The sequence below is a fragment of the Chlorocebus sabaeus genome, chromosome 22, assembly GCF_047675955.1.
Source record: "Chlorocebus sabaeus isolate Y175 chromosome 22, mChlSab1.0.hap1, whole genome shotgun sequence".
In the NCBI taxonomy this organism is placed as follows: domain Eukaryota; kingdom Metazoa; phylum Chordata; class Mammalia; order Primates; family Cercopithecidae; genus Chlorocebus; species Chlorocebus sabaeus.
Window position 1 is genome coordinate 35,506,929 of NC_132925.1, and position 19,106 is coordinate 35,526,034.

At 38.2% G+C, this 19,106-nt stretch overlaps 1 protein-coding gene across 2 annotated transcripts in view; it reads right to left on the reverse strand.

Annotated features, from left to right (window-relative positions):
• Positions 1–560: 560 nt before the first annotated feature.
• Positions 561–19,106, reverse strand: part of LSAMP (limbic system associated membrane protein) — a 634,113-nt gene continuing 615,567 nt past the window's right edge. Inside the window, exons 8-9 of one of the 2 annotated variants that reach the window (XM_038002453.2) lie at positions 14,659–14,691; positions 561–8,456 (exon numbers count right to left, since the gene is read on the reverse strand). In XM_038002453.2, coding sequence (XP_037858381.1) covers positions 8,359–8,456; positions 14,659–14,691 — 131 coding nt within the window. In that variant the 3' untranslated portion in view covers positions 561–8,358. The remainder of the gene's footprint in view (positions 8,457–14,658; positions 14,692–19,106) is intronic. The other variant, XM_038002454.2, reaches the window with a different exon arrangement.

The following is a 19,106-nucleotide window of genomic DNA, read 5'->3' on the forward strand; positions in this document are numbered from 1 at the left end:
CCACTACTATGGAGACTTTAAAGAAACAGCATATTTTCTAACGTTTTTGGTATCATAACCCAAGGTCGCAGTCAAGTCTAACAAACATAAGTGTCTTAATACTTTATTTATAGCATTTCAGTGGTAATTTATACTTATTTCTTTTGGTCCCTTAAAGGGGGGGGGAAACACGTTCACAGAACCTCTTTGCTTACGTGAAGAAAATTCTTGTAAATCCCACATTCCTTTCTGTGACAGAAGACTCATTGTTAGAACGCCTTCAAGTGATTTTTCAGTATTTTTTCTGCCCTTCCCTTACATGATACTCATTATCATAGGCTTCATTTTCTATTTTATTCATGAAAACCTCCAAGAAATAGTGCAGTCAACCACATGATCACTGACTCAGGTCAATGAAGACACATCTCCTTTTCACGTTTATTTCATTTTGTTTTAAGATCACAGAAGAGCAGAGCATTCATACGTGTAAAGTAACAGAAGAGAGAAACAGAATTTAAATACATTTAAAAAGAAAAGAAAAAAAGCATTTTTTAATTTTAATTTTTTTTTTTTAAACACACACACTGCGTTTTTTATTTCCTTCACAGAGCTAGTACCCAGGGAAAAAAATCCACCCAATAAACAAAAATGAAAAACCTTGAATAAGAAAAAAACCCAAACAAAAAATGGCCATGTGTTTGTTCTGATCTTCAAGGGAAGATCAGTTCATGTCTACAGGGCTGAAAAAAGGAATATATTTATATATATATTTATATGTATATAACACTGTTAATAAGGAGAATTCTAACCAAGAGCAGGATTTATACACCCTTCAGTAGAGCAGTGATAAGGAAGGTGGGGAGCGTTGGGAGATGGGGGAGGGAGTTGGAAGTGTTCTCCTTTGCTTCTCTCCCCCTGAATTTCTTCCCTTTGACCTCCCCACTCCAAGTAAATACTTAAGGAGCAGAACTTGGCCACAGTTCACCAGGATGAACAATTTCCATTCTCTGGTGAAGAGCAAATACCTAGGGAAGTGGGTTCAAAAGAGGCTCCTGGTAGCTTGGGATTGCTGTAGCGTGCCATGAAGCTAGGACTTCCGTGGGTTTTCTTCACTTGCAGGAAGCATATTTGTACTGTGCCTGGCTTTACATAGGGAGGGCTTGTGCAGAGAAGAATGTGGCTGTAGAAGTAGATCCAGGAGCACTGCCCAAAAAGAGGTACTTCTGAAATGACCATGAAAACAGGGAGTTTTCCCATGGACAGGTCATTCTCCCACTTAGAGAGAGCTTCATAAGTACTGTAAGCACGTCATATATCCTTACCTACACAAAGTGATGTGATGCTGGGAATTGATGAACGAACCCTACTCTTTAGTGCCTGGAAACTCCAATGCCTTCTGTTCTTTCAGACAATAAAATCAAAGGACAACTTTGGATAGATGCTAACCTGAGCCTTTAGGACAGCTTGGGACAAGAGGATCTGTGCTCAAATGCATCCAGAACATGGCACAAGAAAATCATTCCTTATTAACTGCTTGAGAAATCATCCTTTCTGCTTACCCTCTTCTCACAGAACCTAACTTTCACATTTGATTTTGGCCTTCACAACAATTCATACTGTCTTCAACTCTGTAACCTCCTAAATTGTGTTTATTTTTGTTTTATTTTCAGCTTGTCTTCTTTAAATAGAATTGACTTGTACTTTTTGAAAACAGTACTTGTTTTCTCTCCATCTATTTGCTTTATTTCATAGCCTATAATTCAAGCTTTGGGAAACTTATCCCATGAGAAATTCCTTCCAAAACAAAATGTATTGTCTTGCCCATTTCTCACAGATCAGCCTTTGAACCTGCCTGGGACAACATGCTTACCGCCATCAGCACAAGCAAAGAGTTTCCAAGGACACACATTTACTGTAATGAGGTACTTGGCCCAGGATGAGAGAAAACTAATGTTTCCTTTCTTATGCACAACGTCCTCATTTGTTACATGCATAATACCCAGTCTGGCTATTTTCCTTCCTATGAAAGATTATTAGAATATAGTTCCACATTTAGGTTTTACAATATTATAAACAAGGAAACAACCCCAGCTATGTCAGTGTCCTTAGTGTAATTTGAATGTGTCCCTTCTCCACACTGCTATGAAGTTTTGATCAGAAGAAATTTACAGACCCAGTCCAGAGTCCCTGTATTCTAGCAGTTTTGGGTTTAGAAATGAAGACAGTAGAATGATAGTTCTGAGAAATGATGAGAATACAGAGACCAAACGAGAGATAACAAACAGCTGCTGTTTACAAACAGTGCTGGGCACAGCACTAAGTGAATATTAAATTCTTATTCAGAATAAAGGTTAGAGTTGAAAGAGATTTTAGAGATGTCAACCAAATCCCTCACTTTCAGGATGAGAAAACCAAGACTCAGGAAGGTTAAATGACTTGCCAATGTCTCACAGCTTTATTTGTGGCTGAACTTGGGGTTCGAACCCAATTCTCCTGACTCCCAATTCAATACACCTTCTACCCCACTTTAAGTTGTCATTAATCTTAGATGATGAGGAAGCAGGACCAAGAAGACACTTGGGAGTTGATACAACAGACACATGAGCCCTTAAAACTCCTTCCTCTCTGTTTTTTTTTTTTTTCTTTGTCTTAGGTATATGAGTGCATTTAAAGCCTGAAGTTAATTTGACCTAAAATTTTTCTAAGTCTTTGCAGAAAGTTCACTTGTTTCCTGAAATCATCTCCTTGATGATTTTTTATGTAACAGTTGTTCATATTATAGGAATGATATATCTTTGTCATCCTGTTACACGCATCAGGCACTTCAAAAAGACTCCAAGAGAACATGCCTGAGAGAGATAACTCCCAATTAAAAATGATTCAGTCCCTCATTTGCAATATTCAGGATAAATATGTGGAAACATTAGGCTACCAGATAAAGTAAAGGTAGTTATTTCCTAGGGTGACTCAGCAAGATATTTCTCGAGGATATCACATTTTTTATATTGCACAATTTCTTAGAATCCAGATGGCAAGCTGTCTCACCGCTTTTGTTGAATGGAAAATAAAAACTGAGTAATATTTTGCTCATCAAGGTTTAGGTCACTTCCTTGGAGCTATTTGAATAAGACATCTTAGATGGTGAGAAAGGATTAAAAAAGAAGATATCTGGGAGTGGATACAGCAGGCACATAGCCCTTAAAACCCTTCCCTCTCTTTTTCCCTTTATTTCCTTTGCTTTGGGGTTGGGTGAGACAACTACAGCAACAGTTGGGACAATCTCCACTTAGATCCTGAAAGACCAGAGAGGTGACTTGAGTAGGATATAAACCTTCAACTGTTCCTGTGGGTCTGCTTCCTTTTCTAAGGCAACCTCGTATTTGGAGCTTTAGTCATAATTCTTCCCATTCTAAACTGTGAAACATTTCGGTTTTTATTTATTTTTATTTGATTTTTTTTTTCCTTAAGAATCATAGGATTAGCAGTAGTTGGGCACTGCATGAAAAATGAAGTTTACATAGTTTATATTATGTACATAAACTAGTGATTTACATTGATTTACACATGATTGGTGCCTAATTTATTAATCAGCACGCAGTATGTAAATGTGCTGAAAAGAAATCAAGGTTTAAAATAAGTTTCCCATAATATTCATAAACATTTTCGCTGGTGTAAATGTTAAACCTAAACCCAACGTTAACACCAGCTTCCTTGCCAAGAGAAAAGTGATGTACATTGCTGGGTGAAAACAAATTCTTTCCTAAATTTTGGTTGGCGACATTTGAACAGCATAGCTACATGCAAATGAGAATAGTTTACTTCTTTTCTGCTAGTATGCACATAAATGTAAACTCCATTTTGCATTTAGTGAGATGTTTACAGATATTATGCCAACCATGATAGAAAATTTACATCACTGAGGCAAATGCAGTCTTTGGAGAAGAAATATTCTGAACATTTAAGCAAGGGAGGAGGCTTCCTAAACTGCATTTTTGTTTCTTAATTCAGGGTCTTATCTCACCATTTTTGTGGTATGTTTCACATTTGTCTTCAAAATATTAATAGTTTATGTAGGTCAGATATAGCATTGTACTTTCATTTCTCTTAAAAAATGATACTGGTAACCAAGACTAAATGCAGGCTAAAAGTTTATGAGGATGAAAAGAAAAATGAGGACATGGTTAATCCCATTATACATGTTTGATAAGCAAATTTCTTTTTGGCAAATAATTACAAAATGGAAAAAGTGGGGTTCTATGTCTTTCTACATGAGCATAAATTTTTTTTTCTAAACAACCAAATTCAGTACTTTTCTTCCTTTTAAGTTCAAAACATTATTCTTAATTTGTCTTATAATACACACATTATTGTAAATATAGCATCTATAAAGATAAGATAAAAAAAATACACACACATATATATTATTGTTTTCCACAAATAATTCGAGCCCTGCAAAGAACAAAATGAAAAATTCAGGGAGACTAGCCAATAGAAACAGTGAAACCACAACCAACTCAGGGGTGGAATCTGTGACTCTGGAGGATTCAAGAAGCTCACAACTTGGTAAAGTAATAACTCAAATAATTTCATGCTGAGGAGTTTAGCTTTTGTGTGCAAAGGAGGTAAGTCCATTTTTGAAGGAGAAACAGATTTTTGTTTGGTCCTCCAAGAACGTGAAAATCACTAGTACTTTTACAAGGTCTCTATGAATAGTCCCAGTAGTCTGACTACGTAGTAAAAAAATGCCCATGGCAAGCGAGAAGTCTGTCTGACTTGGAAGAGAAGGCAAAGGTCAATGGGGCAGTCCTTCCTGACAGAAAACACATACGGTTTTCTATAAGCCTTAGTTCTTTTAAGACAGGGGAATTTTATGTCTCAAAACAAGCAAGACTTTTTATCCAACAAGGCAAAACCTTTGCTCAACAATTGCACAGAGCATAATTACAATTCTGCTGTTGTAAAACCCTGGATAGTTCTCGTTCTTCAGGAAGCGCCCTGGGTCAAAGTCATTTCTGTTTTTGTCAACTGAAAGTTGGGTCTAAGGATTTTGTTTTACGAATGGTGGAGTTTTACTTTGTATACAAAGGATATTAAATATATTAGCCACTCAGATTGATTAATTTCACTCCTCTCAGTATATTATTTCCAACCAGTTGGTGCTTTTCAGTGCAGGGTTTCAAGCTTTGATTACCAAGGGACAAGATTCTTGAAGGAATTTATTCCAATATGATTAACTAAATTCCAAGAAGTCTTATGTTGAGACTCAGTGATTTCTTGGTGTCAGTCTTCTGGCCCTACCTTTTCCTGACCTTTCTCTAAACTATATTTTCCTCCATTGTTCACATTGCTTAGGGAACACTTTCAATCCTATGAGATATCTGGGGACAATGTTTTCTCTGAAACAGGAGCCAGAAGCAAATTTTTAAAATTCCCAGATCCTGCTAGAGATATAGGCAAACACCACATTTAAATATTTGTTTAGTTATGTTTAATATATGGTTCATTATATTAAAACCGAGGGAACAAATGGTGCTGACATGGCAAAGACATTTATTTCAATGGAGAAGTCCCTCTCATGAAACCAAGACCTTGTTCTCACGATAAAGTGGAGACAATAAGAAAGCCAGGTATATAATTAAGGCCTGTGACATGCCATGGGGATCTGTTCCTGAAGCTAATACTAACATCCAACTTCTAACAACATCCAACTTAACTCTTCTACTTTTCTCTTCCTGTATATCTTTAAATTAGCATGCACTTTTCTAAAGCCACACACTTAAGCATGTGACTGCCTCTTCAATTTATGGGGAATGCTTATTATTAAAGATGATACCCTTTATTCTTGAACTAAGAAGACCAAACTGTTAAGAGAAATACCTGATTGTCAATAAATTGATGCTGCATAGGAATATGGCTCACCTTCCCTATATTTTACTACCTACCTTCTTGGTTGAGAATTTGTTTTCTCCCCTATGTCCGAATCTGCTATAAACACTCTTAACTATCCCCAAGCTAATTTTTCCTTGTTTCAAGTCTAAACTGCCAAATCATGAAAGAAGGCTGTGATAAGCTTCTAAAACAAACAATACAATCCCTTAGAAGAAATTAACAATGCTACTTAGATCTTTCTCCCTCCTTCCTTCCTTTTTCCTCCCTCCCTTCCTCCCACCCTCCCTCCCTCCCTCCCTCCCTCCCTCCCTCCCTTCCTTCCTTCCTTCCTTCCTTCCTTCCTTCCTTCCTTCCTTCCTTCCTTTCTTCTTTCCTTTCCAGTTACAAAGTTTCTCATTTTATATCAGGTAACAGCTATTTACAAGGTTCCAACTTAACGACAAACCATATTTGGCTCTACAAGATTACATTCAAATATAATCTCAAAATAATCCTCTGTCCTCTCATGAACTGAACCACTTTCAATGCCTACTATTGTGTAAGTGAGAGCAAGGGTTGCTTTTCTGACAAAGATATCTACATGCAGAGAGCCAGCTCTCTCTGCAAGACATTTCCTAAGAAATCCTTCTGGTGATGTGGTAACACCAAGCTTTGTGGTACTCATAAAATTTCTGTCTAAATTTATTACAAGTTGCCCAGCAATTTTGGTTAAGGACCTAGATCACATTTCAGTGTTAATGTCAAGATGACTCTTACAGATGTAAATTTAAATAGAGCAGGGAAGGTGAATATCATGCAATTTTTAGCACCCTGGCATAGGATAACAGTGGACCACCATGAACAGTGGTGCTGCAAACACCATCAGTGAAACAGAACAGGGATTATGCAGGCAACCAAAGAAAATGTTAACCTAGAACACTGGGAAAAACATCTGCAGAGGAGCACAAGGAGTGAACTGCTTTTCATTATGGCCAATGCTCTGTATTAGAGTTCTGACAGTATCTCCAGAATACGGTAGGAGCCTGGGCATCTGTTGACTTTTTCTGCCTTGCTCACTTTCACTGTATTTTATCCAAAATAGGAAACAATCTCTGCTCAGGGGAATTCATGGGACAAATGTTATTTGAAGATTAGGGAGGAGGTAAAACAGGGCTGCTTAGGATCTCCAAGTGGTTCATCATTCTTCCACTGGGAGTTGACACTTGGAGACCTTCCTGTTTCTGGGGATTTACTCAACACATGCTGCTCATTTTCGCAGCAGAGCAGGGCCCACCCTGTTAAAAGCCAGGAAATATATGAATCCCTCAGACTCATGAAACGAGAGTAAAATCTGAAATTTTCTCTCCTAGGGCACCTCATCCATGTCATAATTCCTTATATTGTTTGCTTACCCCATCGATAGTAGGCACTTTCATTTACAGTGATATTCTGAGTGACTCCCCACTCGGTTCTGTTGATGGGACTAGGAGGAATATGGGGTCCTGCCCTTGGAAGGGGCACAGCTTGGTTTGAATACACACTGATGCCATGTGACAGCCATGGATGAGAGGAGGACTCTGCTCCTTGCCTCTTTCCCCGCCATCTCCCCCAGCAACTTGTTACAGCCGCATCTCACAATTACAATGCAGGACAGTATCTACAGCACAATGAGTCTATGTACACATGGACCATTCCCTTGGCATGCTTTAGAGAGAGACACACACACACACACGCTCACACACATATACACCCACATGAGAGCGAAAGACTTGAGCACACACGCACAGTGGAGAAAATTAAAATGACACTTCCTAGCATTTGCGGCATGACTAGTGCTCTGGGGAGGGGGTGGGGATGAGGAGAGGTGAGGGAGGAAAGATGGGTAAAAAGGGAGTATCTAGGGTGGGTGTGGGGAGATAGAACACACTGGAGGGAGAGGGGATATCTCTAAAGTTGGAGAGATAGTGGAGGAAGGAAAGCCAGAGAAAGGCTCAACATAAGATTCCATTGATAGTCTGAAGTGGCTACAAGTCAGCTCAAATGAAAAACAGAATTAAAAGGTTATGGAAATATAAACACCAAAGGCAAGACCTTATTTTTTTCCCCACAGATGAAACAAGATGAAGGAAGGAAGGATAAAGTGTGTGTTGGGGGCTTAATATCCATCTGGTTCTTCTCTTATTTTTACAGCATCCGAATGTCCTTAGTGTAGTGTAGTCTTTACACAGCATACATTTGCTTAGTAGATATAAACATATCCTGGTAGAACCTTCTCCATCCTGAATGATACATACATTTTTAATGATGGATTGTAAAATTATTTTAAATGTTGCATTTTCTTCTTCATTTTCTTATTTCCCCCTTCATGTATAAACACACAAAGTTGTGAAATAAACGGTCTCCCCCCATCTCTCTCTCTCTCTCTCTCTCTGTCTCTCTCTCTCTCTCTCTCTGTATTCTGTGTGACGCATTTTTGTGTGTTTTTTAAATTATTTGTAAATTTTTATTCTATTAACATTTGCTGAGAAGGCAGAGCAGAGATGCTGCCAGCAGCCACAGTGGTACGGCCAGACTGATGGATCCATTTATTCCTCTCACCGACCCAGGTCCTGCAGAGCAAAAAAGGAGAGAGAGAGAAAGAGAATGAGTTACATGGGCCCACTCTGTGTTATAGCTGACTGCTGACGGAATCAGAGGTAAGACCTAGCTGGGTACTAGCGTCTCAAAGTTACTGACTTATGTGCAGCCCAAGAAAGGCTCAAAACCTTCCTAAATCCTTCTCCTCCTCAGGCTACAAGTATCCTAAGGGGCATCATTGGCTGAAACATTTCTAAATACAAAATGCTCTTGCCAGATAAGTCCTTAAACTGGCTATCACTAATGTGTCTCATGATGCAGCAGGCTCCGGTTCACCCAGCCTCCTCCTGTCGGCCCTGCCCTCAGTAGTCCTCTGGTGCCAGCACTCGTTAAGGTTCTAAGCATTGGTGAGGGTCCTTCAGCAGTCAGACGTGGGTCTTCCGGCCAATTCATCACAGCATCTCCACCAATAAAGCATAGAACCAAACCATGACTCCCTCTGTCCCCGGGGAGAAGCAGTAATTACTTATTTGCTAATGGGGAGGGGAACTGTTTTAAAGTAATGCTTATGGCTAGATGGTACTTTAGCAAGGGATAAAATAAGTCAATACATCTTAAAATCTTAAGAGGCAGCAAAGGATCAACTCCTCCAAACTCTTCATTTGTCACTTTAAAAATCAAAAACAAAAACAAAGACGATAACAACAACAACAAAAATAAACACACACACCTAGAGAGGTTGAGAGGCAAGTCCCAACCATGAGCAGAACTGAGATTTGAACTCACCCGGATTAACCTGGAATGGCAATCCGTGTTTCCTGCTGCCATCTTAGTTTTCCCAATGTGGACACAATTTGGGGGATGTGGGTGTGGGTCTGAGAGGGGAAATAGGATGGATAGGCAGCTGGAGAAGGGGCTCGTGTGTTCATAAAAGAGAGGATTGGGGAGAAGGCAATCAGTGGTCTGGCAGAAGAGTTTATCGTCTGTGCTTTGCTTGTTCCACTTTTCTCCTTTTGTATAGTTCTGCTCATATTCCATTAAAGCAAAAAAATAGTATTTTTCACTACAGGGACTTTTGGATTTAAGACTACATACTTAAACAATGATGTTCAAAAGAGAAACTTGTGTGACTGTAATTGTCAGTCACTTTAAAATTTTGAGGGTGCCTATGCAGATGGATCATGTGTGAGTGAGTGTGTGTGTGTGTGTGTGTGTGTGTGAAACTATGATGGTTTGCAGGTATGATGGAAGCATCCCCTGGTACGTGAATTTTTCCAAAACTGTTTACAAACATACCCAATCGGAGATAGGATAACAGGGAAAAATGCCGAATTTCATGGTCTCCTAATCTATGCTTTATGTAAATAATAGAAGTAACAACAACAATAACAACAAAACCACAAACACTTATACAGCACTTACAACACGATTTTGTCACACCTGCCCTATAAATATAAGCACACAACCATGCTATAAGGTGGATACTATGATGAAACCTGTTTTACAGTGAAATGATCAAGGCACAGGGAGGTTGGATCCACTGTACAAGTTTACACAACTTGCAAGCAGAGGAACTGGGGATTTTACCCAGGTATCTAGCTCCAGAGTCTTTGCCTGTCACTACTACACAGTAAAGGGGTACCTGTAAGTCTCCTGTCAACATTGAGCAAATTAAACTTGGGTTTGATTAAAATGGCCAGCACAAACAAAAACAAGGAGACAACTATTATCATTGCAAAGAAGATTTTTGATAGGAGGGTTTTGACTAGAATACCTTCTTGAGAATATTAAAAACATCACCTAATATAAAAATATGAACATATACAAACTTTGATCAGCATACAGTATAAAATGAGCTGTATTATGTATAAATCTATGGAAACACAGAATAGAGATTTGATGAATTAATTATCTAATTTTCTGAATTGTTATAGGATCATATTAACAAAAGACACCTTAGCTACCTTCAGGTTCATGCATTTATTTCATGAGGAATTAAGTTCAATGAGATGCTGTATCTTGCATGAAAGCCCCCGATTAGTAATTGTTGACCAGGAGCCTAATTTAAGTGTCTTAAGTCAGCTCAAGGCCTTTCCTAATCTACTTCTATGTCTCCTGCTCCCACCCTTTTTGGACTTTTGGGACCTTCAAGCTTTCTTAGTGGCAACTTCCCCCAGGGCTTTTGGGCTGGTAGGAATGTTACTTTCCTAACCTTTTAGTCTCTCTATGTACACTAGATGGCACGAGCTCCTTGGCAGGTTTGGTTGTATTTGTGTATTGATGCGGTTTTCAAAACAGAGAAAAACCACACAAAAATTAAAGCCATAGAGGGTTAGGCAAAAAATACTTGTGTTTGCACCAGAGATAGTGTAAAACAAGAGGTTTTCAGAAAGAGTCCAATTCTGCTGATTGCCTTAATCTCATTTTTGGTGCAAGGACAGGCTAGATTATCTTGTAGACATCCTGGAGCTGAGTGATATCTTGGCAAGGTTAAGACTAATCTTACCGTTTTATTTGACGGTGGTAAGTATTCGAGAAAGCCAAACTTCCATTATTGAAAAATATATTACAGAATAAATGAACCTAGATAAACACATTCACATATAACATTCTTGATAATACATGTATACATACACATACATACAAAGTATATATGTTATATACTTATATATACACATGATATGCACACATATTATTGATCTTTTACAAATAATTCAGAATTAATTGCTATTTTCACATGCTATTCTCTGTTATAATGGGGAATCCCAGTATAACTATGTTAATAATCTTTAATTTTATCTTCTATAATATTATTATATACAGACATGTGCTACATTATATTTCAGTCAAAGATGAATCATGTGTACAAAGGTGGTCCTATAAAGTTATAGCACTGAATTTTTACTATACCTTTGCTATGTCTAGATAAGTTTAGATACACAAATACTTACCATTGCCCATAGTATTCGGTATAGTAACATGCTTACAGGGTTTAAGCCTGGGAGTAGGCTATACCATATACACTAGGTATGTAGTAAGCTATACCATCAAGGTTTGTGTAAGTATATTCTATGATGCTCACAAGAATGAATTCACATAATATTGCATTTCTCAGAATGTATCCTAGTCATTAAGTGATGTACAAGTATATTTGAAACTTATTTTGTGCATCAGTTAAAGATATCTTCATCCCTATCAATTATTATTTATTAAGTGCTCTCATATAGCTATTTAGTCTACTTAGATGACTTACTCCTTTCATAATTGGGTTTGAGAGTAAATAAATAGGCTTAAAAATACAAGGGTAAATGGGTGGTAGTTGGGAAATCATCACAAGTGTGTAGGCAATTATAGATATATGTGACTGCATAGGAGACTACTTCAGTTAATGGCTATTTCAGGGAAGAATAATCAGCAAAATCATTAATTATGTTTTACTTCAGAGTTATGAAATTTCTGCTTATTTGTGGAAATGCAAATGATAAATCTTATTTCCCACACCAGATGGCCAAGCTCAGCAAGTGCTTTCATATACTGACAGATAAAATGAAAGCAAGAGTCTGCAAACATAAATTAGCCTTAAGAATAGATGGGCAAATAGAACCACAATTCAAAAATTTGCGACGTGTTTTTCATATAACAGACAAAAATCATATTTTAGTCTCTAACCACATTGTATATGCGTGTTATACATGTGCACACCCACTAATATATGTGGTATCTGGTAAACATTTAGTAAACTGCATTATTACTAATCCAAATGCAGAAGTTTGGATTACAGAAAGAGATGAAATACCAACCTGAATCAAAGGCATTGATTTGTGAATTGGGTCAAGGTTTTAAATGTTGACTCTAAGGAGCAAAATTCAGCTGCAGCAGAACTGCAAATCGTAAGTCAACATGCCAGGTCAAGGTTCTCAACCCCAAGGTGGATTAAGTGAGATTCTGTGTCCAGGTGAATGCTGGATTGCACTTTCCCATAACAATGAAAGGGAATTTGTGATTAAGGGCAAGATTGATAAAACATTCTGAAATTGAGGGATATGAGAATTTTTCGGCAAGTCTCTAGACTATAAATTTCATTCAGGATCTAGAGCCAATTGATTTGTCTTTCAGTAAAATCTCAAGGAAAGGACCAGATGATTTTTCAACACCTATTTAAGAAAGCATATGCTTAGAGACACTTTGTAATTCAAATCTGGTCAACAGTTTTCTGTTGCTCCTCCTGAGAGCCCATTTCTTGGATTTAGGACTAAATTCATTCAAAGGGGTTGTTAATTATGCTCTCAGTGATCCTTGGGTATTCCTTTTAGCCACTAAGAAATCATAGATAAATCATAATTTTATTCCAGTTCGTAGTTCAGCTATACGAGAAAAAAAAGCTAGAGGAGCTAAAGTTTGAATTCTCTCAGAATTATTAAGGGCTGATTGAGTGACTGAAAATAGAACAAAATTCTAAACAATTTGTAAAACACTTGTTTAACAAAGGAGAACACGAATCTACAAAGTCTCCTAAGAATCTGCCTCCCGCAACATCTAGCGCAGCCGACTAAGGCATGGTTAAAAGGAAGCCTGATAAAATTGACTTTGGCGCCACCTACTGTCCATTTTCTGCCAGTACAGCTTCCTCTGGGTGAACGAGGATTAAAGCTGAGACTGCAGCAAATTAGAGGAGAGGAAATACGGTAGTCCTCCCTTGACAGTGGCTTTGTTTTCTGCCGTTTCACTTACCTGAGGTACATACAGTACAATAAGATATTCAGAGAGACAGAGAAAGAGAGAGATAACATTCACATAACTTTTATTACAGTATATTGTTAGAATTGTTTTATTATTATTGTAGTTAATCTCTTACTGGGCCTAATTTATAAATTAAACTTCATCATAGGTATGTATACGAAAACACATAGTGTATATAGGTAGGGTTCTGTACTATCTGCAGTTTCAGATATCCACTGGGGTCCTCAGGCCATATCCCCTGCGGATAAGGGGGAACTACTATGTCAATGTTTTCTTTGAGTAATGGGTCTTAAAATCAATACAATGTGAGCTCTTCCTACATTTTCTTTAGCTCTTTATGCATTTTCTCTACTCTCTATAAAGTGAGATTTGGTAACACTCTCACAGTAAAGTCAGAATCATCACATCTTTTTCATCAACACAGCAGCAAGTATTTTGGCATACAATTTTTTAAAATTTTAGTCTAATACGTAGAACTTCTGGTGACACTGGCAGTTTATCTTGTCTTTGAAATTAAAAAAAAAAAAGCTATGCCCTATTTCTTCAACCACATATCAAATCCATAATGTATCGCATATAATACTAGCCACTTAAGATTAAAACATAATTGGTAATCGTGGCATTGGGAAGTAAAGAAGGGCTGAAAGGGACAATATTTTATGCCTTCTTGAAGGCCTCAAATGATCCTGTTTCCGAGTATATATTCATGGCCGCCTCTTCCCTGTTGCCTTCAGGGAGGACCTTGTAGCACTGACCATAAACACGGTGCTGGCCCTTTCTTGGGAGTAAGCAACAAAGTGTCCATAATCTCTGTGGCTCTTGATCCCTGGTGGACATAAGTTCCACAAGAATAGGTTTCCACAATTGAGAGTGATCTTGGTTGTCTCACCCCTCTGACACTCACAGAGGAAGATGCCTTCATATGAGACAATTATAATCATGCAGGTGACCTTCAGGAAGTGAAGAGGGTGGGGTCTGGCCACATAGGTGCCTCTGTGGCTCTGGTCTGGAGATAGACACTGTTAGGGACTATGATTTATTGGACTTGTAACGACAGCACCTCAGAATTAGTAACTACTTGCATTTTAGGGTCTGTTTTATGAAGTCAACGAATGAATGTAAATTAGGCTCTGCATCTCTTCTGAGAGCCCTGTCACTGGGCAATGAGCATTTCCAAAATTGCAGCTCTATCAGAATGAACCATGAATACTTAAGAAAGGGAAAGTAGGAACAGGGAGTAGGGGAAAGCGTAACTTGCTCTGTTCCAGGGATTTGAAAATAAATTACTGTCAAGAGCAATGTAAGGGTCATGGGTTTGATCAGGAACTATTTGTAAAAGAAAAAGTTCACAATTTGGAAACAATAATGCCACTTGTGTTAAGGAAATTGTTATCACAAATTATTCCACTGAAACTCAAGTAAGTAAGACAACAATATATTGCTGTGAAACCTTAATTTTGACATATGGAAGGTAATCAAAAATAAGAACCATACCTTTTTGCTTGAAGTGCACGGTGGTACCAATTTCTAAAATAAGAAACATTAAGCAAAACAAAAACAAATAAAAAATCTTTATCGATTAAGAAGAAACACAAAGGTAGTCTGATACTCTCCACTGAAAGGAGGAAAGAACATTTTAATAGGAAAGAATATTGGTAGAGACAGAAAGAAAGGCAAAGGGAAAGAGATTGTTTTATTGGAGCAGATGTTGTGCAGTTGGAGGTGGCAAAAATGATTTGCAGCTTCAAATACCTGATGCTGCATTGTATGCATGTAGACAGGTTCAAGAACTCTGAGTATGGAATGTAAAGGTACTCTTGACTGCAATTCAGTGGAACAATAGAATGTGTCTGATCCATAACCTCGTCCTACCATTTTGCCGTGGTTTATTCCACTCAAGCCAATTGGCCGTCCTGCTCTTCTTCCAACAGATCAAGTCTATTCCAACTTAAGACCTTCACGTTCGCTTTTCATTTGCTTGGAATATTCTTCCCCTAGATCTTCGTATTGATCACTTAGTCACTTCCTTCAGATTTCTGCTGAAATGACACCAACTTGAAAAGGACTCCTCTCACCATCTTGTTAAAAATAGCATTTTCTGTTATTTTCTCTATTCCTTTACCCTGCTTTACTAATCTACATAGCACTTACCTCTAACCTGACATCATGTTATGTGTATACTTTTTGCCTGTTTATAGTTTATCTTTTCCATTAGAATATATGCTCCATGAGGGCAGCAACTGTGTATGCCTTCTCAAATACTGTATCCCTAGTGCTTAGATTAGAGCTTGGCAGGTAGTGGATATTCAATGAATATTTGTTTAATTTATAAATAAGTCTCAGGGTCGGAAGAGCTCAGGTAGGTTAAATATTTGGTTTCTCTTTTAAGTACCTTTATCGAGTAAACCACAATGTTCTTAGGTCTTTAGAAGCAAGCATGTAAAATTTCTATAGGATACCACTTTGAAGCTCAGGAACAACTTAGTGGGTGCTCAGATAGAAGAGCCCAAACTGCTGGTGGAATACAGAACCTGTCTTTTGTCCTTGAAGCCTATCACTTCCAGTTATTTCTATTTAACAAATGCAACATGCTGCAAGTTCATACAGAAAGATGGAGTAAGAATTCTCCTCTTCTAGCAGAAGCCAGCGCTCACCCTGGAAGTGAAGCCAGGTTCTGTTAATACATGAAACAATAGTATCTAGCTGTTGTCTCTAGTTGTTCTGTATATGTCTCATCATCTAACCACTGCTGTTTTAACTTGTATATTAAACATACTGCCACTTACTTCCTTTCATAATACCAGCTTTGACATCTTTTCTTTCGGATCTACATATTGCATTAAAAAATATTGAAAGGCAGTGTGGAGAATGTGTTCATGAAAACATGAGGAAACTGAGGCCCAAAGAGGTCATTTGCAAAGTGAGAGGCAAAGCTGAGACTGAAATTTAGGGCTCCCACTTCTCTAGACAGAACCTAGCCCATTATTGCACAATACCCCTTCAGCAGTTTTTGTGAAAGCAATGCCTGTGTGACTCAAGAGGTATCACTGGGACATTTAAATGATTCAATACTGGCTGGAAAGGCACGACTCTTGTGCAAAGTGCAACTTTCCTTCTTTCTTGCATTAAGCCTCATAGCTTATTATGATAAGAATTTTTAAGAACCCCTTAAGGCTACAGAGCGATGCTCTTTCCTAAAAGAGGCCTCAATCCTCAATGAGGCCATCCTCAGTTAAAGAACACTAAGTTTCTGGTACACAGGCTTCATGGGAATGATTTCAAGCAATTGTTCAGAAATCCAGACAGGTAGGAAGCCCAGTGATTCTGCTGAAAGCTTTCTCTTACCCTCTGTTTGTGTCAGTTTCATCATCTCTAAAATGAGTTTTACATGCACCTTATAAATTTGCGCTATGAATTAGATCAATTAATCAACATACTATACTTACAATGGTGCCAGACACACAATAAATGCTCAATAAATGAAAGTTGTCAATTTTGTGGTAAAATCCCTTCTACAAAGGATTATTAGTGCAATTTTAGTGGAGAGAGAAAAATATATCTTAAAAAGTAAGTAATGGTATTACAAGTTCAAATAATTTACATATATGTGTATATATATATATATATATATATATATATATATATATAATTGCAACAACATGATGAACAAACACTGGGAGATTCTAGCACAAAAATGGTGATCGGAGGCCGAGTGCGGCTCACACCTGTAATCCCTGCACTTTGGGAGGCTGAGGAAGGTGGATCACCTGAGGTCGGGAGTTTGAGGCCAGCCTGGCCAGCATAGTGAAATCCCATCTCTACTAAATTAGCCTGGCGTGGTGGCACGCACCTGTAATCCCAGCTACTCAGGAAGCTGAGGCAGGAGAATCACTTGAACTGGGGAGTCGGAGATTGCAGTGAGCCGAGATCAGACCCTTGCACTCCAGTCTGGGCAACAGAGTGAGACTCCATCTCAAAAAAAAAAAAAAAAAAAGGGGGCCTGGCTTAGTGGCTCACGCCTGTAATCCCAGCACTTTGGGAGGCCAAAGCGGGCGGATCACGAGGTCAGGAGTTCGACCAACATGGTGAAACCCCGTCTCTACTAAAAATACAAAAAATTAGCTGGGTGTGGTGGTGCGTGTCTGTAATCCCAGCTACTTGGGATGCTGAGGCAGGAGAATCGCTTGAACCTGGGTGGGGGTGGAGGTTGCAGTGAGATTGCACCATTGCACTCCAGCCTGGCGACAGAGTGAGACTCCGTCAAAAAAAGAGAAAAAAAAGGGACAGGAGAGCAGATTGATTAGGGTACATTTTGAGCAGGAAAAGTCTAGCAATGTGCCTGCATTAACCTATCACTGGCCTAGGTGTGGGTAAGAATCCACATGTTCTAATGGATTCTAATGGATCTCTTAGGAAACAGATTCTCCCCTATGAATCAACCAGAGACAGTTGATTACAAGAAGCATATAAAAAACATTCCCAAATATTCTCTGTGAAGCTAATATCAGAAAAATTCAGATAGGAAATATAGATTTGCTTGAAATATCTTTAAAAAGCAAAACAAGTTGCCAGTTAAATGTTAAGTACTCCTCCCTATACCTGTAATAAATCAACTTCTTTGTGGAATCTTAAAGATCTTAACACTTGGAATTCCGTTTTTCTTTAGGAAAAGAGAATGGAATGCTTATTTTGGACTATTATTTCCTAACCACCACCTTCTGTAGGAGCAGAACAGTCTGAGCACATTTTTGAAAATGTGGTTGTGTTGCCATCTTGTGGTAATACTAAGACATGCTCCTATGTGCTGTCCAAATGAATCACCTTTGTCCACGAGGTGGCAATAGTGGGAGAAATAAACACTTTTTTTTTTTTTTTTTTTTTTCCAGTGTCAGGCCAGGCATGAAATATTACTCTTCAAGAGGGGACTTTTCTGTCGTTATAGACAGAATTCTTTTTGCATTTAACACCTAAACATTATTGTTGCTTTTCTAGTGAAATGCAATCTCATGTTTGTGAATCAAACTGCATTGCCAGGGATATAATTTTTACAGAGATTTCCAGGGCACTGTGCTTAGAACATAACCTGGAACCTATGATTTTTATGCCTTTCAGGAAAACTTCTAACTACATATTAATCTTGCTTCAGCAAATACACTTAACAAGTAAGTATGGCAGTGAAGGTACAAGGCATAATAGAGAAACGTAAATCGACTGAAGCAATGCAAAACACAACACTGGGGGATTCTAGTATAGAGAATGTACTACGCTTTCTCTTAAGAGCCTTACCATCATATGCTTAGATCTTAGCTCCTGATGAGGTAGTAGAAGAAGGCAATGGGGAAATAATTTAATATTAGGAAAGGCAAGTGCCTTGAGACATTTATTTAAGCTAATCTGTCCTTGGTTTTTGACTTTCGGATTCATTACACCCAGTCACATTAGCCTGCACCATTAAAAACATTGATTCAAGCTCTCTTATTGGCATAGACAATGTATCTGCCTTGTTCCCTACTGTATCCTCAGCTTGGTATTTCTCTAGCACAGAAGAAGGATCCAGTAGATATGCTGAACAAATACCTGAATGCATAAAGAAATAAGTGAATGAGAGACTGAATGAATCAATTAATACCTCAAGTGTTACCTTAGTTAAGATTCTAGAGAGGGGAGATTCTATTTTCTTTTTAGAACCACAGTGCCCGAACCCACGGTGAGATTATTGTTGGGAATTCACAGTTATTTGAAGAGCCACATGGGGCCAAGAGGTCCTTGTATTATTTCCCAAATCCTGGCAGGTAGAACATTTTTTGGAGGGCTGAGCTTTATTTTCAAATACCTTCATGACTAATAAAAATGTAAACCTTAACAAATAAAACTCCAAGTTTCTTTTGAAGATGTATTCTTCCTCTTACCCTTTACTATAATCTCTTACTCTTATCTCTCAC